The sequence below is a fragment of the Podarcis cretensis genome (assembly GCF_951804945.1).
Source record: "Podarcis cretensis genome assembly, chromosome: 10".
In the NCBI taxonomy this organism is placed as follows: Eukaryota; Metazoa; Chordata; class Lepidosauria; order Squamata; family Lacertidae; genus Podarcis; species Podarcis cretensis.
The window spans coordinates 21,473,916-21,492,568 of record NC_137179.1 but is presented as its reverse complement, the minus strand read 5'-3'; the positions used below and the strand labels follow the sequence as shown (position 1 = coordinate 21,492,568).

Genomic DNA, 18,653 nt, shown 5'->3' with positions numbered 1-18,653 from the left:
GCAGCAGCCCAACCACCGCCACCAACGCCGCGCCCGCTTCCGGTCCAGCCCCGCCCATCTCCTCCTCTTCCTCTTCCCCCGCCCCTCGTCGCGCGAACGCTGCCAGGCCCTCTCGCCGTGTCCCCTGTCAGGGCGGCAGCCGCTATGTCCGACAAGGAGTTCATGTGGGCCCTCAAGAACGGAGACCTGGACGAGGTGAAGGACTACGTGGCCAAGGTAAGGCCGCCGGGGGCGGGGAGGCAGGCAGGGAGGGAGGGCGGGAGAGCCTGGGCGCCGCTTCCTGGCCTTGAGGCGGGGCTCCCCCTTCTTCCTCACAGGACCCGCCGTCATCTGCTTCGCAAACTAAAGGTGCCGGGGCTCAGGCCCGAGCTCTTCCTCTGCTACTTTCTGGAGACCGCGTGTGTGTGTGTGTGTCGTCGCAATCGACACATGCTCAGGGGTGCTCTTGCCTCACTCCAGGGCACCGGAAATGATTTGGATGGTGGGTGACCCCCTCCCCGCTCGCCCCCCTTCGTCGTGGAGCTGCATCTTTCCTGACGCCGTGATGGAAGCTGAAGGGAAGGCTTTGCCTCTTCCTCCTGTTAGAGGCCTAGTCCCCGCCCACCCTTATGCTTGAGCTTGCTTGTGGAGAGCGTGCTATCGTCCCTCGTCGGTTTTATAGAGGTTCAAGCATCCTCCCTCTTTCCCCAGTTCGCTCTTTCTGAACCTCCCCCCCCCCTAAAGGGTTAGAGGGCAGAATTGCCCCACTCCAAAATTATATTGGGTGAATTGTATGCTGCAAACGTAAAGCCACACCCTTTCTTCAATGTGTGGTCCTTACCTGCTGTATCTGTACTTTTATTTTATTTTATTTTATTTTATTTAGCAGGGAACAAAATATAATTGCTGCATGATAAGTGTGTGAAGGAAATGAGATAGGTGTCTCAACATCCTGCTGGGTTTTTAATTGAGCAAATGGTGATGAACTAAAATAGCAATGGAAACATTGAATGGAAGACCTTAGTACCCACTAGGTTTTTACCTTAGTACCCACTAGGATAAAATGGAGGTAAAGACAACCATATACACCAAATTGAGCTTCTTGGAGTAAAGATGGGATAGAAATGGTCGCTTTCAACTACCAAAGCCTCGCTGTAAAATTGGGTGTCCTTGGACAAGGTGCAGTTTCCTGGAAATGGAAGGCAGTGAAGTTTTGGTAGAAGTTGGGTGCAATAATGATGCTAGGTTAATAGTTCTAAGTGTTAGGGGCAATTTCACATTTAATCATGTAGAAAGAAGTGAGGACACTGAAGCCCCCTGGGGCTCTTGTGTTAAGGCATTTTTGGCAGCTAAGGCTACTTAAAGGTAAAGGGACCCCTGACCATTAGGTCCAGTCGTGTCTGACTCTGGGGTTGCGACGCTCATCTCACTTTATTAGTCGGTGTACAGCTTCTGGGTCATGTGGCCAGCATGACTAAGCCGCTTCTGGTGAACCAGAGCAGTGCACGGAAATGCCATTTACCTTCCCACTGGAGTGGTACCTATTTATCAACTTGCACTTTGACGTGCTTTCAAACTGCTAGGTTGGCAGGAGCAGGGACCAAGCAACGGGAGCTCACCCCGTCGCAAGGATTCAAACCGCCGACCTTCTGATCGGCAAGTTCTAGGCTCTGTGGTTTAACCCACAGCGCCAGGAGGAAACCACTTGAGGATAGAAGCTGCAGGCAGGAAAGTTCTGCCCTCCTCATCAGTGTTCCCCTTTTGCTTTTAAATTACATAGACTTGCCCAACTCATTCACTAAATAGTTGGGACACTTCAGTATTTAAATCCATGAAACTACTGCCTTCCTGTGTAACAACTTTGGAAAGTACCCAAGTATGGTTGCTTTCAAAGTATGCTGTTTAGCTGGGTAGACCTTTGGTATGATTAGTGTTGTTGGTTTATATACTATCGAAGTAAGCTATTCTACTTCACAAAAGTCTTATAGGATGAAAGGATGTAGGTTTCATAAAACCTGAATGTCGGGGAAGAGGGAAAGTAAGTGTATCTACAACAAAATCACTTCGCCCAGCTTGTAACTATAGATTTGTGTAGGCTCTGGCAAACAATTTTGAACAAGGTGCCTGCTGTAGACTGATACCTGTATTGAAGAATACTTGGTGAAGAATTTAGGCAGCCTATGTAGGACATTTGTAAATGATGTACAAATTCCAGGATAGACATATATCACTTTAAAAATTTGATTTGTATACAATATCCTTATTGTGTTAGGGTTTGGTGGTGGTCATGTTAATCAATTTATATATTAACAACACTTCTATTTTTTTAAGGTGCCCTGGGTACTCTATGTAGAAAAGCAGGTATTAAATACTGTACTAATAACAATAGCAATAGCTACAACAGTGGGGTTCTTTCCAGCTTGAAATAGCATACAAACAGAGAGTTAAGAGAGATGCAGTCATCTACTTTTCCATCCTCCTCCTCTAGGCTAATAAAAGAAAGAAAGCTGCCTTCCCTAGGGTGCAATTAGTAATATGGAATGCGTCTTTGTCTGATCCTATGGTGTATATGGTACAACAGGACATTATAGTGGTGATCGTATTTGTGTGAAGTAGTCATAAACATATGTTCAGCCTCTTCTATTGAGTTCTGAAGGTATGAAACTGCTGGTTCTAGGTTCCATTTTTTGTATTTGAATTGCACAGATGTCTACTTAGCACATTACTTAACATCAGGGATAACTTTCTGACTTAAGAGCTGTTTGACAGTGGAACAGACTGCCTCGGGAGGTTTTTAAACAGGTTTCTAAACAGAGGTTGGATGGCCATCTGTCTTGGATGCTTTAGTTGAAATTCCTTTGGGGTCCCTTCCAACTCTGTGATTCTATGATAAATCTATGTGACAAGAGAAGCTAATCAGCTTGCCATGCATGTACAATTGACTGCAGTTAGGCACAAATACTTTAAAAATGTGAATGGGCTTATAATGGGGTTTGATTTGACAGGTCTTGATTCATAATAAATTAATCAATAGTCAGACTTCATCTTGAGTACTGTTTCGAATTCCTGGGTGCTGCACTATCAGAAGAATGTAAACAAGTTCAAACAAGGTTCAGAGGAGAGCAACAAAGATGGTCACTGGTATGAAAAACAAGTCCTGTGAAGAAAGTTTCAAGGAACCAGGTTTGTTGAGCTTGAAGAGGAGAAGAAGTTTAAGAAGGGGCACTTTTCAAATATTTGGAACACTGTTGTGTAGAAAGGGACAAAGCCTTGTTCTCTGTTACCTGGAGGCAGTAATGAGTGTAATAGTATGACAATGGAGCCAGCTACCTAGGGTTTTGATGAGCTCCTCCCTGGAATTATTCAAGCATAGGATGGATAGCCATCTGTTAGGGATGCTCTAGCTCTGGATTCACTGCAACAAATGGGTAGGTCTAGAGCACAACTCAGGTCAAGTAGGATTCTATGAAAACCTATTGCCTGAACTCAATTTTCTCAGTGTGAAAGTCTCATCAGCTCTAATTGAGTCATGAGTTTATTCAACTAGCCCGATAAATAGTACTATCCCTCTGTGTCTTGTAGCCCATGCATTTCTGGTGCTATCTGCTGTACTCAAAGATGTGTTGGACTGCACTACAGTAGATCCTTTCTGTTTCTGCTTGATCTGTGTCAGCTCCTGATAGCAGCCTCTGCTGGTTTCATGTTCAATTTTTTCTAGTGCTCACTTTAAACATTTTTCTTTCAACTGTCCCTTTCTCCTCCACCCCAAACATTATTTCCAGACTTCCTGTTTAGAGACTTTGGTTAGACCAGGGATAGGAAACCTGTGGTCCTTCAGGTGTTGGACTACAACTCCATTCATCCTTGACCATTGGGTATGCTGGCTGGGACAGATGGGACTAGATGTTCAACAATATGTAGAAGGCCACATTTTATATTACGTTTTTGTTAACAAGATTTATATGCTGCTTGATTGTAGCAAAGCCTAAGCAGTTTATAAGAAATATTACCATTATAAATAAAACAGTTAAAAATAGGTAATTCAAACATTTGTTTAAAAAGCAATTACAATCAGCAGTAAACGCATTAACATCTACTTGTCTGAATAGCTTCCCTAAACAAAAATATTTTAAACAGGTGCCAAAAAGAATACAGTGGTACCTCCAGTTATGAACTTAATTTGTTCTGGAGGTCCATTCTTAACTAGAGGCCTCTTGCTGCTGGTGCGCTGCCAGCACACAATTTCCGTTTTCATCCTGGGGCAAAGTTCTTAATTCAAGGTAACTCTTCTAGGTTAGCAGAGTTTGTAACCTGAAGTGTTTGTAACCTGAGGCGTTTGTAACTTGAGTTACCACGGTACAATAAAAGAGCCTGATGCCAATTCAATAGACAGGGAGACTTTTGTTTTTGCCTGCTCATATAGCACATCAGCTTCCTGTTTTTCTGGCAGATTTGACAAAGAGATTAAGGGTTGGAGAGTCTGAAGCAAAGAACTGAAAAACTAATTAAAACCAAGACCCAATTCAGACAACTCTTCTCCCTTCTATTGGGCCTGTACTTGTGTTGGATTAATGTACCTGTTTGCTGTGAACATTTCAGTATCAAAATGATTATATTGTGGTTCTAAGATTCTTGTAATCTAACATACAGAAAGGAGCGCACTGACATACAGAAAGGCTCAACCATGTCGCCAGCTATTCCTGAATGAGATGTCCTTGCTTCCAGAACTAAGGAGGCCTGGTCCAGAGTTCACATTTCCTCATTGGCTGCCTCTCTTGTTTAAAAAGCTAGACGGGGCAGTATATACAACACTTAATCAGTTCTCCCTTGTTTACCACTCACCGCAGGAATGTAGCAAATTTGATGTCCTAGATCTTAAATTTGCCTTAAATCAGATAATTTGTCAGTTTCATCAAGGTAACCACAGTTCTTGGGTTGAGTTCTATTAACTTCCACCAGCGCATTTAATTTTAAACATCGTAACATTCCTCGAGTCTTCGAAGCTTTGAAAAAACTCAAATCTATGTCTTGTATTTCTCTGGGCAAATTTATGCTTCTCACCTGATAATTTAGTTGCTCTTTTCTCTACTTTCTGTGGTTCCTTTTCTTTGACATAAAGAAACAGGAGCAAATAGGTGTTCTAAAAATCAGCCTGCTGTAGATCAGAGTGGGCAATCTTTTTCCTTCTTTCTTTTTCTGTTGAGGCCTGCATTCTTTCAGGAGTAATGTCTTGGGCACATGCCAATTGTGAGAAGGGCTGACTTGAAGGATTGGACTGGGACAGAGCCAAAAGAAGACCCCCCCCCTTTCTCTCTCTCTCTCTCTCTCTCTCTCTCTCTCTTTCTCCTTCCCTCCTGCTTTCTACTCAGCACGAGAAGATCACTTGCATAGGACTTTTGAAATTTGTCTTGAGTTCTTTGTGTGATATGAGGACTTTAGATTTATATTTTATAGGGGTTTGTTACTTTGTGTCTTCTCAGTTCCTTTCCAAATAATGTTGGTCTTAAGAAAGCCATGTTGCTGACTTCTGAGAGCTTGCTGCTTTCATCTTCAAGATCTTTTTCCTAAGTTACTGCAGCCAACCCAGAACCTTTTAGTGTGTGAGAGAATTATTCCACTATCTGATGGTTTACATTCACTGTGAAGAAATATAAGACTTCTGGGATACGTTTTCAGTCTTGAGACACTTCAAAAACTTTAATTGGAATCTAGACTTTCATTTTTACTTCTTCTTGAAGGGATATACTATAAGAATCCTTTTCTTAGAATGAATAAATAGGTTTTCTTATACTGACACATATTTCCCTTAGGTTATGCATTACATGTATGAATAGAGGAGGTAATATTGACTTGAAAAGAGCCTTTAAGTGCTTATTAGTTAGAAGCTGAGAAGAAGGTATATGAAGTGGATTTTTATATTGCTGTTCAGGATAGGAGTTGGTATTATCAGAACAAGAGGTGCATTCAGTGGTCTCAAGTGATTAGGGCATTAGTGCTGATGAGCATTCTGTAACAGTTTGACTGAATTCAGTATTCAAAGAAATAATCTTTTAGTGTAACAAAAGGGAAATGCAAAAGACAGGCAAAAGCAAAGATAGTTGGCTTGGCTTAATAATCAGAAGGAAAAGCAATGAACATTTTAAATTATAAACTTAGAGTTGCACAATTAAAAGATTTATCACTAAATTTATTCATTGTGCTTTTTAAATGTTCTGATGTCATGGTGCATCAAATGAGTAAAGACAATAAAAATTTAATTCAGTCTTATAATTTGAGATGCAAATGAATGGAGGAATTTAAATGATTAGACTTTATCAAGAGTCTTATTCAGAGCTGGAAGCACAGTATCTATATGGTCTGGAAGCCTTTGAGTTCTAATAAATGAAAGGGACATTCAGCAGTTCTAAAATTCTGAACCAAAAAAGAAAAGTCGCTACTAGTACTTTAAAAATACTGTTGTAGTGCCAGAAGTATTCCAAAAAGTATATTGTGACAGAGTAAATTGCTACATTCTTGGAAACTTCTAATTATTTGAATTAAGGAATTTATTGGGTCATTGAACTTGGGCCATGATACAGTCTTTTAAGATGTTTGTGGTGTGTGGATCCTTCAGAATTTTTATACAGTGCTTGCTATAAGTACTCTATATAACACTTGAAAGTATAACAAACAAAAGACATGGACAGTACAGTGGTACCTCGGGTTAAGAACTTAATTCGTTCCGGAGATCTGTTCTTAACCTGAAACTGTCCTTAACCTGAAGCACCACTTTAGCTAATGGGGCCTCCTGCTGCTGCTGCACCGCCAGAGCACGATTTCTGTTCTAATCCTGAAGCAAAGTTCTTAACCCGAGGTACTTTTTCTGGGTTAGCGGAGTCTGTAACCTGAAGCGTATGTAGCCCGAGGTACTGCTGTATACAGAATTTGGTAGTAGCTTTTACTCTAATCAAGAAAAACAATAAATTTTGTGGATATTATGTCTGTTAATAGTTGTGTAGAACCTCTAGGTTCAAAATCACTGTACTGTACCAGGGAATACCAGTTGCCTTTATGGACTTCTTGGTTGCTTCACAAAGCATCTTGTGGCCTATGGAAGAAACATGATGTAGAACAGGGGTCAGCAAACTATTTCAGCAGGGGGCAAGGCCTCAGGCCTTGTGGGGGGCCGGACTATACAGTGGTACCTCTGGATGCGAACGGGATCTGTTCTGGAGCCCTGTTCACATCCTGAAGTGAACGCAGCACATGCATGTGCAGGTCGCGATTCTCCATGTCTTCGCATGCCACTGAGATGTCATGCTTCCAAAACATCTACTTCTTAAATAACTTCTAATGGTATTAGTAAGATTTCACTGCTACGTTAATACCACCTGTTGTACATTTATTAGTCCTAATAATGGTGAACCTTCAAGCTATGAACAGATCAAAGTTTGGGAAAGTTAAAGGAGGTGTAGAGGGATGAATGGAACAGTAAAAACAAATTTCTTTGCAACAAACACTATGGATATAAATTTTGACACTCCTGGTTCTTGAAATGAGGCATTGCTTTGCAGACTACCTTCCCCATATTGCTGTAATGTCTTGAACAAGAGTTTTAAGCAAGTGTTGTCTGCTATGTTTGAGTAATGACTATAGTTAGATCTCAGAGCTAAATTTGGTGTAGAATTATATAAAATTATTAACTTTTTTAATTCCGAAGGGTGAAGATGTTAATCGGACACTGGAAGGTGGGAGGAAACCTCTTCACTATGCTGCAGACTGTGGACAGCTTGAGATCCTGGAGTTCCTTCTACTAAAAGGAGCCGATATGAATGTATGTATGTTGATTAAAACTTTGTCTAGTTCTGGTTTAGTTCTGTCTTTGACTGAAGACAAATGATAGTTTTCTGTGCATTTCAAAACAATGATGTAGAGGCATAGTTGTCCTTGGATGTATGTGCATATTATTGTTAGTAGTAGTAGCAGCAGCAGCAATGTTTGCTCCACCGTTGCCTCTTGTTCAAACAGGTTTTGCATGTATTTTAAACAAGACAAAAACAGACTATTCATTAGAAGGGATCATGAGATGCGTCCATAAGTAAAATGCCTCTTATGCTACATTCAGCTCTGTGAAAACTAATATGTCTCCAGTCTTCAGTAACTCGCCGATAATTAAAAATAACTAATCTGGTTAATCTGAATGGCTCAGACTTTTGAATGATTCAACAGTTCACTACACAATTTGTATGAAGTGAGTTTTTACACTTCCATTTTATTTGATACAATGCAATTTCTGTCTGGTTCATATTAGACCTATGAGAGGATAAATCTGCTTCATTATTAGTATTCTTGTAAGATAATAGTAGTTGGTATTATCTTAGAAACTTCTGTCTGCAGTAACTGTCTTCTATTCAGGTTAAAGTCTGCCAGTTTTCCAATGTGTTTTGTATACAAAGTTTTTATGTAAATATTTTCACCCCATTCTTCAACTAAAAAATATCCTAGATGAATCAGTAACAAACAGGGCAACATCTACCCTTAGGCTTGCAGTCTAAAAGCCATGAAACAAAAGGGGAAAAGAGTCTTTAGGAAAGAGGAAATCAAGAAAATCCATGCCCAAATTCTTAAATGTATGAAGTTCCTATGATGACTAGCTGAGATGAAACACTTCAGGGAGAATAGGAGACTAAAGGAGCTACTCTTTTGGAATGGCCTTGCCTCCCATCCTTACCCCTGCTGTAGCCTGATGTAATTCCATTTGGTAACCAATTCCAATAATTAACAGCATTTATAAACCATTTCAGGAAAACTAGGAACATGCTTTTGCAGAAGTAAAGTGTAGGTCTGGACTTGCTTTCATTTAGCAACATTGCAGCTGGCTAAATTTGTGCTGTGTGCAACAGTACCCTTCTTGGCAGATACCCACCTGCCAAGAATGTGATATCTGAGCATTATTAGATATAGTATATTGTAGATGGAATTTATTGTGTAACTTCATTTCTCTTTCTTACAGGCTCCAGACAAACACAATATCACTCCACTCCTTTCAGCAGTTTATGAAGGCCATGTGTCTTGTGTGAAGTTACTCCTGTCAAAGGTAAGAAGCGGAGACCTGCCTGGTGGTATGTTAATCATTCAGCAACTTAACAAATTCCACACTGCCTTCAAGCATTCCATCATTTATTTATTTTTTAAAAAGCCTAATATTCATTGGGTGGAATCCAGCTAAGTCATGCTGGGAGTAGACACACTGAAATAAATGGACTTACATTGGTTATGACTTAGCAGGTGAGAGGTAAGGATGCTTAACCTTTCTTGTGTCTGCTATTTCTTCCCTGCAATTTTCTCCTCTCTGTTAAGTTGCTTATTGATCTCAGTGGCTCTTTCCTATTATTTAGGAAATAATATTACCCAGTGGGCACTATACAAAAATGGAAAAATGGAAATCCGCGCCCATAGGCTTACAATATTAAAATAGACAAGAGACAGAAGAAGAGAATCTAAGGACAAGGCTTTTAACATAACTTGGGGGAAACTAAGCATACAGTCAACAGCGTCTTCCTTTTTGCTATGATTTAGTCTTGAAAGTCCCCTTAGGTAGCTATCTTCTGAGCTGTTCTGATGTTATAGAATGCTAAATGCAACTGCAGTGAGAAGGATAGTAAGATTCAATGTGACTACAAAGTAGAGGCTAGTCCAGCAAGGAGAGAAACTTCCTACAGGAAGTTTTAGAAGAGCCACATATTTAGTAGATAAAAGCTTGTTCTAAGTGAGAGCTTGTCACACCATTGTACTGCACAGAACAGATGAATCTGCTTGGTGACTGGCTCTTCATGGTTTCTTTACCTAAAATTACATAGATGAAGATGCTGGTGAGTCAGCTTTCAGCCTCCTACATACAAAGGATGTGCTCTGTTACAAAGTTTGGGCTATATGTTTTCTAGCACACTGGATAGACAATCTGGAATGTGGCCAAATTTGGCTGAAACAATTTCACAGACCACACACTTCATCTCTGGTCAGAATCAGAACACTGCTTTGGAAAATCTGAAACTTGGTGCCCCCAGTGACTATAATGGGGAAATCAACAAATAGCTATAGTTGTTCTGCTCTCTGACATAATGAGATAAAACTTGTAGACATAATAGTCTCTTCTATAGGACCAATTTTTCCATATTTCACACTGACAGGTGTAATGAGGAGTTGTGTTGGGCAGACTGACAGTTTAAGGGGAACTTAAAAAGAGATCTGCTTCCTCCGTGTGGTTTTGTGGGCAATTGGTATGAAAACGGCTACATGATATGACAGAGACGCCTCTAGTTAAGTAACCTGTAAGATTCAAGAAGAATAAGTACAGGGACTAGGAATAAGGATAAATGGAGGGGAGGATACTTTTGGGGGTTCAGTTAGCACCAAAGTTTTTCAAAAGCTTTATCTTTGATGGGATGAATAGATGGTACTTTCTGAATATCTATGTCAAAGTGCCTTCTATATTGTTATGCATACTATACAATACAGACCAATGTGGGGTGTGTTTTGTTTTTTGAAAGAATTCTCTCCCTTCAGTGGTTTTGTATGCAATTTACCGTGTTCTGGGAAGGGAGGTGGAGGAGAGGAGAGCCACGGTGAGGCACAACACACACACAAAAAAAGTGTGGAGCAAACTATATAACCCTACCTGCTTGTAAAGCCCCCAGAGATCCACCAACACCCTTTTCTTTCAGGCAAAGAGGGTGCATGTGTGTGTCCTCTTTTCTCTGTTTCAGAAGTTGGAAGCCCAGATCTCATGACTGGCTCTATAGTAAGAGCATCTGTGCATCTAAAGCTCTTCTGCACACATCCCTCCCCATATTATTTCAGGAGGGGAGGGGAGTATCCTCCTTTTGGAGGGGATGGGAGCCCTGCTCATCACATTGCATTTTCATTATAAGCAGTGACAAAGGAGGCAGCAGAGGTGGCAAGGGTAGCTATCTCCCAGCACCTCCACAAACTCTGGTACCTATATCTTGTTACCCATCATAAGCTTCTGGCAGGCTTATGATAGTTCCAGAAAATGGTGCCTTGCCCTCCTTGTATCAGCAGCCAGTGAGAAAGCACAGGGAGAGCTTGACTCGGGTTATGGGGACTCAGTGGGACTTCATATTCCTGCCTGCCTTGGAGACTGGGTGTGAACCATGAATTATTGGTGCTTCTCAGTCCATTATTTGAAGCCTTCAGTACTGCTGGTACTTGACACACAGTCACAAAAAGCAGTGGAAAAACACTGGAAGACTTTCTGATAAGTTCCACCTTGGGTACTGACGGGAAGTTAAAAAAAAAGAGTCCTGTAAAATCCTCTGGTTGAGAGCTACAGCTGTCAGTCACAAAAGTACTCTCCCACTTCCCTGGTATTTTCTTTATAGGGAGAGCATCTAGGGGTACGAGAGTACGAATTTTCAGTGTTTGCATTTGAACAGGTTCTGAAATGTTGGAAACAGACAGAGTTGCCTTGGAACAGTTCAGAAGGAAATTGCTTTGCTTTGGCTGACTCCCAAATATATGAAATGTCCCACTTTGGTTCTGGATTTGGGATTTGTCTGAATCAAATGCACACACCCCTAGTATTTGGTTGACTTTAACATTCTCAAACTAAGGAAAATAAAGCCAAATTATTCTGAGAGTTTTTCCCCTTTGGAGGTTGTATATGTGTTGATAGGACACATACCATCTCATGATAACAAAATACTGTGGTTCTCTTGAGTTAATATTGTGTGTGTTTACTTGCTGTTCATCTGAAAAATATAGAGAGATCTTGCTAGGATTCACTCATACTAAAACTTCAAGCCAGCAGAAGTAGGTTATGAATTGTATTCTTTGTCCTTAACGTACTTGTGGAGTCAAAAGTCTGTAGATTCATCTTTTGACTTTAAAATAAAGGCTTGGAAGCTAGTTAGTGTCACTTTGTGCTTTTTCAACTCTGGTACTGAGTATATGGGAAGGGTATAAAAAGAACAAAGGGAAAATTTGGAGAAGACCTTCAAGGTTATTTTTTTGTCAATGCCAGTAGTTTCTGCCTTTGATTCAGAAAGTATATATGATCACATCAGTATGAGTTTGCTCTATCACAAATGAGTTGATAGTGTGGATTACTTTAAAAAAAGAAGAAGAAAAAGCAAAGCAATTACAATGTTTAGATCTCAGTGGATCCTGGATCACTGAAATGTGGCGGTGGCTTGCTGTGTTAAAACTCCCCTCACCTGCTGATCATTTCCATAAGTTTGATGCCAAATGTTTTGTTGCTTTAGATCGACCTGCCTTGATTACCCTACACTGAATTGATGGCATCGGTGCATATGCATGATTATATTTCTCCCCCATTTTAACAGTCTTTTTAGTCCTATAGTTGAAACATTGTTTGTATTTGAGATTTATTTATTTTTAAATAAATTGGTTTTCTTTCTATACTTTTCCTTGTATCTTGACAAAACCTCTTGAGTTTCTAGTTTGAGTAGGAAACATTCCTCAACCCTTTACCCAAAAAGCAAGACACATTATTTCAATCTGCAGGCTGGTTAAAAAGAAATTAAATCTATGCCAGCTTCATAATGCAACATAGATGTTTACTAATCTTGTGGAACATTAAGACCCCTGTAGGGTCTTCAGTAAAGAAAACATTTGTTCCTTAATTTTCCCCCTTCTGCAAGTAGTACAGGAGCACTCAAGCCAAACGTCATTTCTTGCCTTCTTCCCCTTTTGTGTTCTTTTCTCATGCCATTTTCCTCAAATGTACTCCAAATAATGTGGAGACTGACATGCTCAAATTGATTTATTATTTTACCTCAAACTAAGGTGTACTTGGAAAATTTTCAAGTGTGGCGATTTCAAGTGAATGAGTGTTCCCAGACATAGCTGACATACTAATCATAGTGATTGGCTATAGTCTATTACAGCCTTGACTTTGACAGAGTGGAGTCATTAAGTATCTTTGGGCCATACTTCTGTGCTTGTGGTACTTCAGACCCACCTGACATCTTCTTGAAAAGACAGACAAACCCATGGAAAGTTGACAGTCTAACTTGAAGGAGTACATCAACCTTTCTTCTAGGCCAATGTCTGCAATAATTAAAGTGCTTTTAACTACCACATTTACTCGAATGTAATGCTCACCTTTTTTGGCCAAATTACGTTGCGAAAATTAAGGTGTGCATTAGATTCGATGGCACTTTTACATTCAGCAGCAAATACTTCATTTGGTTTCAAGGTTCTGAAAATTGAGGTGTGCGTGAGATTCATTGGTGTATTAGACTCGAGGAAATATGGTAGGTTTTTAACTAGACAGAGTTTCAATCCTTTTATCTCTGTAATGACTGCATATAGGAATAGTAACTGTTGTAGAGCGTAACCTTTTCCATCATTTTGTAGAGGTGCATGTGGGTGTGGAGGAAATGCTCTGCAAGTCTGATATTTATATTCCACTGTACGCCTACATATATGTACTCCTACATGTATATATATACCTGTATGCCTATATATAACGCTCCAGAAGGTTACTTGTAGGTGTACAGGTCAATGTCATCTAGAGTTCTTTAATTTCCTTTTCCTTCAAAAGTTGCAACACTTGGGACCAGATTCAACTAAATTGTTGCACTAGCAGGAACCACCACGAGTCCTGCTAATACAACAGGGCTGCCCATCCTCCTCCTCTCACCCAAAACTACGGGGGGGGGGAGGTGTCAGGGGGAAAAACCCCAGACCACCACGTGTGGGGAAGAGAGAGAAGAGCAGTCCGTCAGGCAAGCAGAAATGTTTGCACTGACAGAACAATCACTTTGAATTCCACCCTGGAGCTGTGAGAGGTCTTTAGCAGAATGGATCCCAGGCCACTAAAGGTGTATTGTAAAACTCCAGTGTATATGCAAAGCCAGTAAAGGCTTTGGAACAGGATTGAGGCTGTGGCTGTGGCTCTGTATCAGAAGAGGAGTCAAGTAGGCAAGGTTTGGGAACCATGGTTTCACCTGGATTTAATTGGCATTTTGTCTTAAGATAACTAGAACTGAGTCTTTTGATTGAAAACTTTAATATATATTAATACTTTGAAAATGCTATTTTTCAAGTGGGCCCAAGAAGCTGAGGTGTCTTCATGGGAGCATGAAGCTTTCTATAACTTAAATGTGCTATTTGGATTGTGAGATTACTTAAAGCCTGTCTTCTTAATGGTGAATGAATTGAAAATGATCTCTCTTGTTTAACGTACACACCCTAGTCAAGCCAATGTGACTCTAGTTGAAGAAATTATATAGACTGTAAAGTAAGAAAACAAACGTACCAGGACCCTCTCACGAGAAACTGCTTCTGGTACATGTAATTCCACCTTTTCTCTAAAAGTGACAGCTCTTCTCATCTCTTTACAGGGTGCTGATAAGACTGTGAGAGGGCCAGATGGTCTAACTGCCTTTGAAGCCACTGACAATCAGGCAATCAAAGCTCTTCTCCAGTGACGGATGGACTGAGATCTAATGTCTCTCCTGTGGCCTCACACTGCTGCCTGTCTGTCACTCTTTGTATCTTCCAGCTTCTTCAGCTAAATATTGGGGAGGGAGGAAAAAAAATCACAGTAAATCAGACTAGTTAGGTACCTCTATCAAAAAGACAACCTGCTTGGAGAAAGTAGAAATCCATATAATTGGTTTCTCCTTAGGACTTTGTTCAGGGTACAATTTTTTCCCCATTTCTAGCAAAATTGAACCTCTGCTGGAGAAGGGGCGAAGAATGGAGTCTGAAATTTAGTCTGCAAACTTTCCTTGTTCTTCTAAGACTTGCTGGAAGTTTGTCAGACAGAAGCTCCATCCCTGTACTTTCTAACTTGTAAAGGCAGTAGCAGCCCTGTGCTGCTATGCTGTCATCTCCCAGTCAAGGCACTGGGATAACTGTATCCCTGTGCCTTACGTAGGTTGTGCAATGCTGAAGGCTTTGGTTTATCATTCCCCGGTATTTAACAGTTGGATGCCACACTAATTTTGGCTGCCTATTTTAACATGGAATATACAGTGATAGCAGGAATGCATCTCAAAATGGGGTGCCAAGGGATGATCAAAATCGTGTGGGGTTTTTTCCACCATCCAAACATTTTGTGAAGAACCAGCCAGATGATAGACAGTGCTTAGTTCTGGGTAAGAGTTGCTCTTCAAAGACTTCCAGTTGGAACTTCCTCACCCCAGCACATCATAATATTAACTGGAAGAAAGTGACAGCTCCAGACCTATTGGTGCTAGAGGATGATGACTTTGCCCTTCAAGATTTAGACTCAAAGTATCTTAATTACTAAAGAAGGAATGGCTCTCAGTTTAAGTTAATTTCATTCTTTTAAAGAAGGCAGGAGCTTCCTTTGCCCTAGTTTCATCCTCAACACATTGATCTTGTAAAATGCATATGTCTCTGAAATAAGATTTGAGTCACTGCTATGGCATTGTCTATGAAAAATGTAATTTGACAGATTAAATAGTCATGTTTCCAAAGGAAACCCTGCCTTTATTGCTGCCCAATAAAGGATGCTTCTTTCTATGTGACATTTCATAAATACTCTTCAAGATGACATTTTAAAAGAACATTCAGGCATAAGGTTTTGTAATATGCTAATGTGTTGATTAGTAGATGCTGGGGCAAATAGCACTTGGATATTCTTCCTCAGAAACTATGGATAAATTTTGTATCATGTTAAAAATTTCCCACTGAGGCTTCTACTGACTTTGCATCAAGATGTGCAATACAATGTCTTCATTGTCATCCAGGTAACGCGTGTGCTTTTGTATACACATTTCATAGTATTAAATGTACCTTTTCAATTTTGAAAGCATTTCATTTAAATGGGAAAACCCTCTGTATACCCTAGTAAAACAGAATTAGGAATACGGCCTCTATAGACAATGCAAAATTGCAGGCTAGCATTACATCTTAAATTGCCATTTATTTGTCCCTTATGAGCACTGATACCACCCCCAACATTCAAATATTCAGCAGCAAAGGGGGAAAGAAACTAGATTCTTTAAAGGCTTTCTTAAGAGTAGAACCATGCTAATCTGGTTTTGTTTTTTGTTTTTTTGTATTGGTGCAGGAATGTGATATAGAAATAGCAAGCTTTGCATGCAGAGTCTCTGTAGTCACATGTTCACCTTCCTATGCGACACGAAAGGCGTTGCTTATGAAGATGCTAATTCAGTAAATTAACATGTTCAGATTAATTTTAAATCAAACGTTCTTAGTCATAGTAAGCATGATCCACTTAATATCTCCTGAAGTCAAATGAAAGATCTGATGGATCAAGTGAAGGAGAAATTGAAATTGTGCTTCATGACTGGCTATTTCATAACCCTGTGTCCATTCGCCTTCAATCCTCCTTAGATAGTATTAGATCACTTTGAGCCTCTTTCGTGCAGTTTGTTGCCCAAACATTTGAGGCTCTGCCTGCTTGCCTTTTCTTTAAAAACTATCATGTTGGCGTTTTGCACAGTTCTTTTTTTCTGGCACATCTTTATTTGCAACTAGAGATGGATTCTGATGTGTGGCTATAATAAAGTATATTCTAGCCACTTGGGTCAGAATACGTAAGTGTTTGCTCTAAGCCAAACTAATGTTTCTGAATTTGCTATGGCGTAAAAGGTCCACCCACTGTTTTCTGTCTTAGAAATTAAGAAATCAAACCCAACTTTAGATCTTTGTGTGAACAGATCATGTGCTATTCACATCATATCCTGCTTTTCAGAAGAAAAATGATGGCTACCAATGTCTCATGCTAGCTCTTAGATAGTGAAAACTCTTGGAGTAAATTCTTTTTCCAGGTAGGAAACTTAAGAGAAGTCAAAGCTAGCACTCTAGAAGTCAAATTCTAGCACCAATATCCTTCCTTTCCTTTCAGATTTCAGATTTCAATTTAAAATAATGACTTGAGGTCTTAAAGCTTTCTGCTCCTCTTTGTATAGGCATTGCTTTCTTAACTTAGTTCTTTAATGCAGTACTAAATGGGTTAATTGATGGATAGAAGAAGCTGGTAAGAGTGGAATGTCCTAGTTGAGCAGTTGCAGTGTTGCATGCTAAATCTCAAACTGAACAGTCTTATATTTTATAAATGGGGGAAACAATCACATCTTTCTACCCAATTGATGGAAGAAAAATAGTGCTTTGTGCATTTTGATATTTGACCTTTTTCCACAATGTAACTATTTTGACACAGTTTGGTTTATCATTATCATGGTTCATAGACATTGGATTGCTAAATGATACTGTGTTAAGTTTTTGTTGCAAGAATGAATGGAATAAACTTGAATTGTGCTATAGAAAAATCTGAAGCTTTATCTGCCTCTGTATACTTCCCACGCTGTTCTCCCTCGACTGCCAACCTTATAGAATTATAGCTCTACTATAATCCTCTGCATCTAGCACTTTGCAACTTCATTAAAATCCTTTGTAAAACCCGTTTTGTGTACCCCACTCTTACTCTGATATTAAGGTAGTTAAAATGGCAAACCTCATATTTTGGAAAAGGCCTATCTTGATTAAGTACTTTGAAGCTCCCAGCTCAAAATTATAATCCTGCTGCCTCTGATTTTATGTTCGATTCTTCTCTCATAGTTAGATGAGGATGCATAACATGTCCCTTAATACACATTACCTAGATCAGCAAACCTACAATTTTGGGGGATGCTCAGAACTCTACATTACAACTCTTAATTTTCTGAAAGAAACATTCCCATATTAGAGGGATGTGTGAATACATGCATGCATATGCCTCACTTAAATTGCAATTACTTGATTACCCAATGCCTGGGCAGGTTCAGGCATTCAACCCAGCAATAAATTTATGTTTTTGAAGAGTATGCCTGAGCACTGAGGATTAATGCATCTGGTGTTGAGTTGAGTGTAGTTATTTGCATATATGAATGTATCTGCAATTAACCTGACTCCCATGATTCTCTTGTCACACACACCCCACGCAAAAAAGAAGAAATGGTGGTTTTAGCAAGTGGTGAAGTTAGGCAGTGTTTTTGTTGTAAACATAAACCAGCCCCTACTCTAAAAGAAATTCCAGGGCCCAGAGCTCCCTCTCTGGGAAACACACAGGGCTCCTTTTGGTCTGTGAATTATAATAGCTTCTTCATAGTTTTTCCAGTTAAGCTACCATAGCCTCCATCTCTGCAGTGTATAATGATTCACAGCAGGGCCTTTAAAAAGACATGATGCACTGTGTCCAGTTTTCCTTCTAAATTATTTCACTGACAGAACTGAGATTCTTTCAATTTCCCATATTATTTACACACATCATTTGAAAAGCATAGATTTTACACTCTGTTCCAGCTATCCCTTTACAGGAAACTCCCATCAACAACCCATGAAGCTCACCATAAGTAGCTCTTACGAAGGGTTGTGCCTCTAAAAATGGTACAGTATAGCTCACTGAAGAGTACAAGATGTGGCTCTAACTTGGTGACTGAGTCTGTGGGAAAGTGCAGCTTCCAGAGAATTGCATGTTTTATTGATTAGTATGCAGCACAATTCAAAAACCAATGTGGGTTTGAGAAGTTGTATCAAATGGTTGCCCCTGGAAGTGTGGTTCGGTGGGGATACAGAATGTGAAGTTGGCTGTAATGCAGCTCCCCCAGGATATCGCCACTTATTTTTCAAAAAAAGAGGTTCTAGTCATCATGGCTGCAAAGTCACGCTGA

At 40.0% G+C, this 18,653-nt stretch overlaps 1 protein-coding gene across 1 annotated transcript; it reads left to right on the top strand.

The window, feature by feature from the left end:
- The first annotated feature begins 40 nt into the window (after positions 1-40).
- MTPN (myotrophin) lies at positions 41-17,406 on the top strand. The gene is made up of 4 exons (XM_079993210.1): positions 41-216; positions 7,679-7,792; positions 8,972-9,055; positions 14,349-17,406. The coding sequence occupies exons 1-4, from the start codon at positions 145-147 to the stop codon at positions 14,433-14,435; spliced, it is 357 nt and encodes a 118-aa protein (XP_079849336.1). The 5' UTR covers positions 41-144; the 3' UTR covers positions 14,436-17,406.
- The last annotated feature ends 1,247 nt before the right edge of the window (positions 17,407-18,653 follow it).

Coding starts and splice junctions, on each gene's coding strand:
- MTPN (XM_079993210.1), top strand. CDS start 145: ATGTCCGACAAGGAGTTCATGTGGGCCCTCAAGAACGGAGACCTGGAC. Junction 217..7,678: donor TGAAGGACTACGTGGCCAAG/GTAAGGCCGCCG, acceptor TTAATTCCGAAG/GGTGAAGATGTTAATCGGAC. Junction 9,056..14,348: donor TGAAGTTACTCCTGTCAAAG/GTAAGAAGCGGA, acceptor ATCTCTTTACAG/GGTGCTGATAAGACTGTGAG.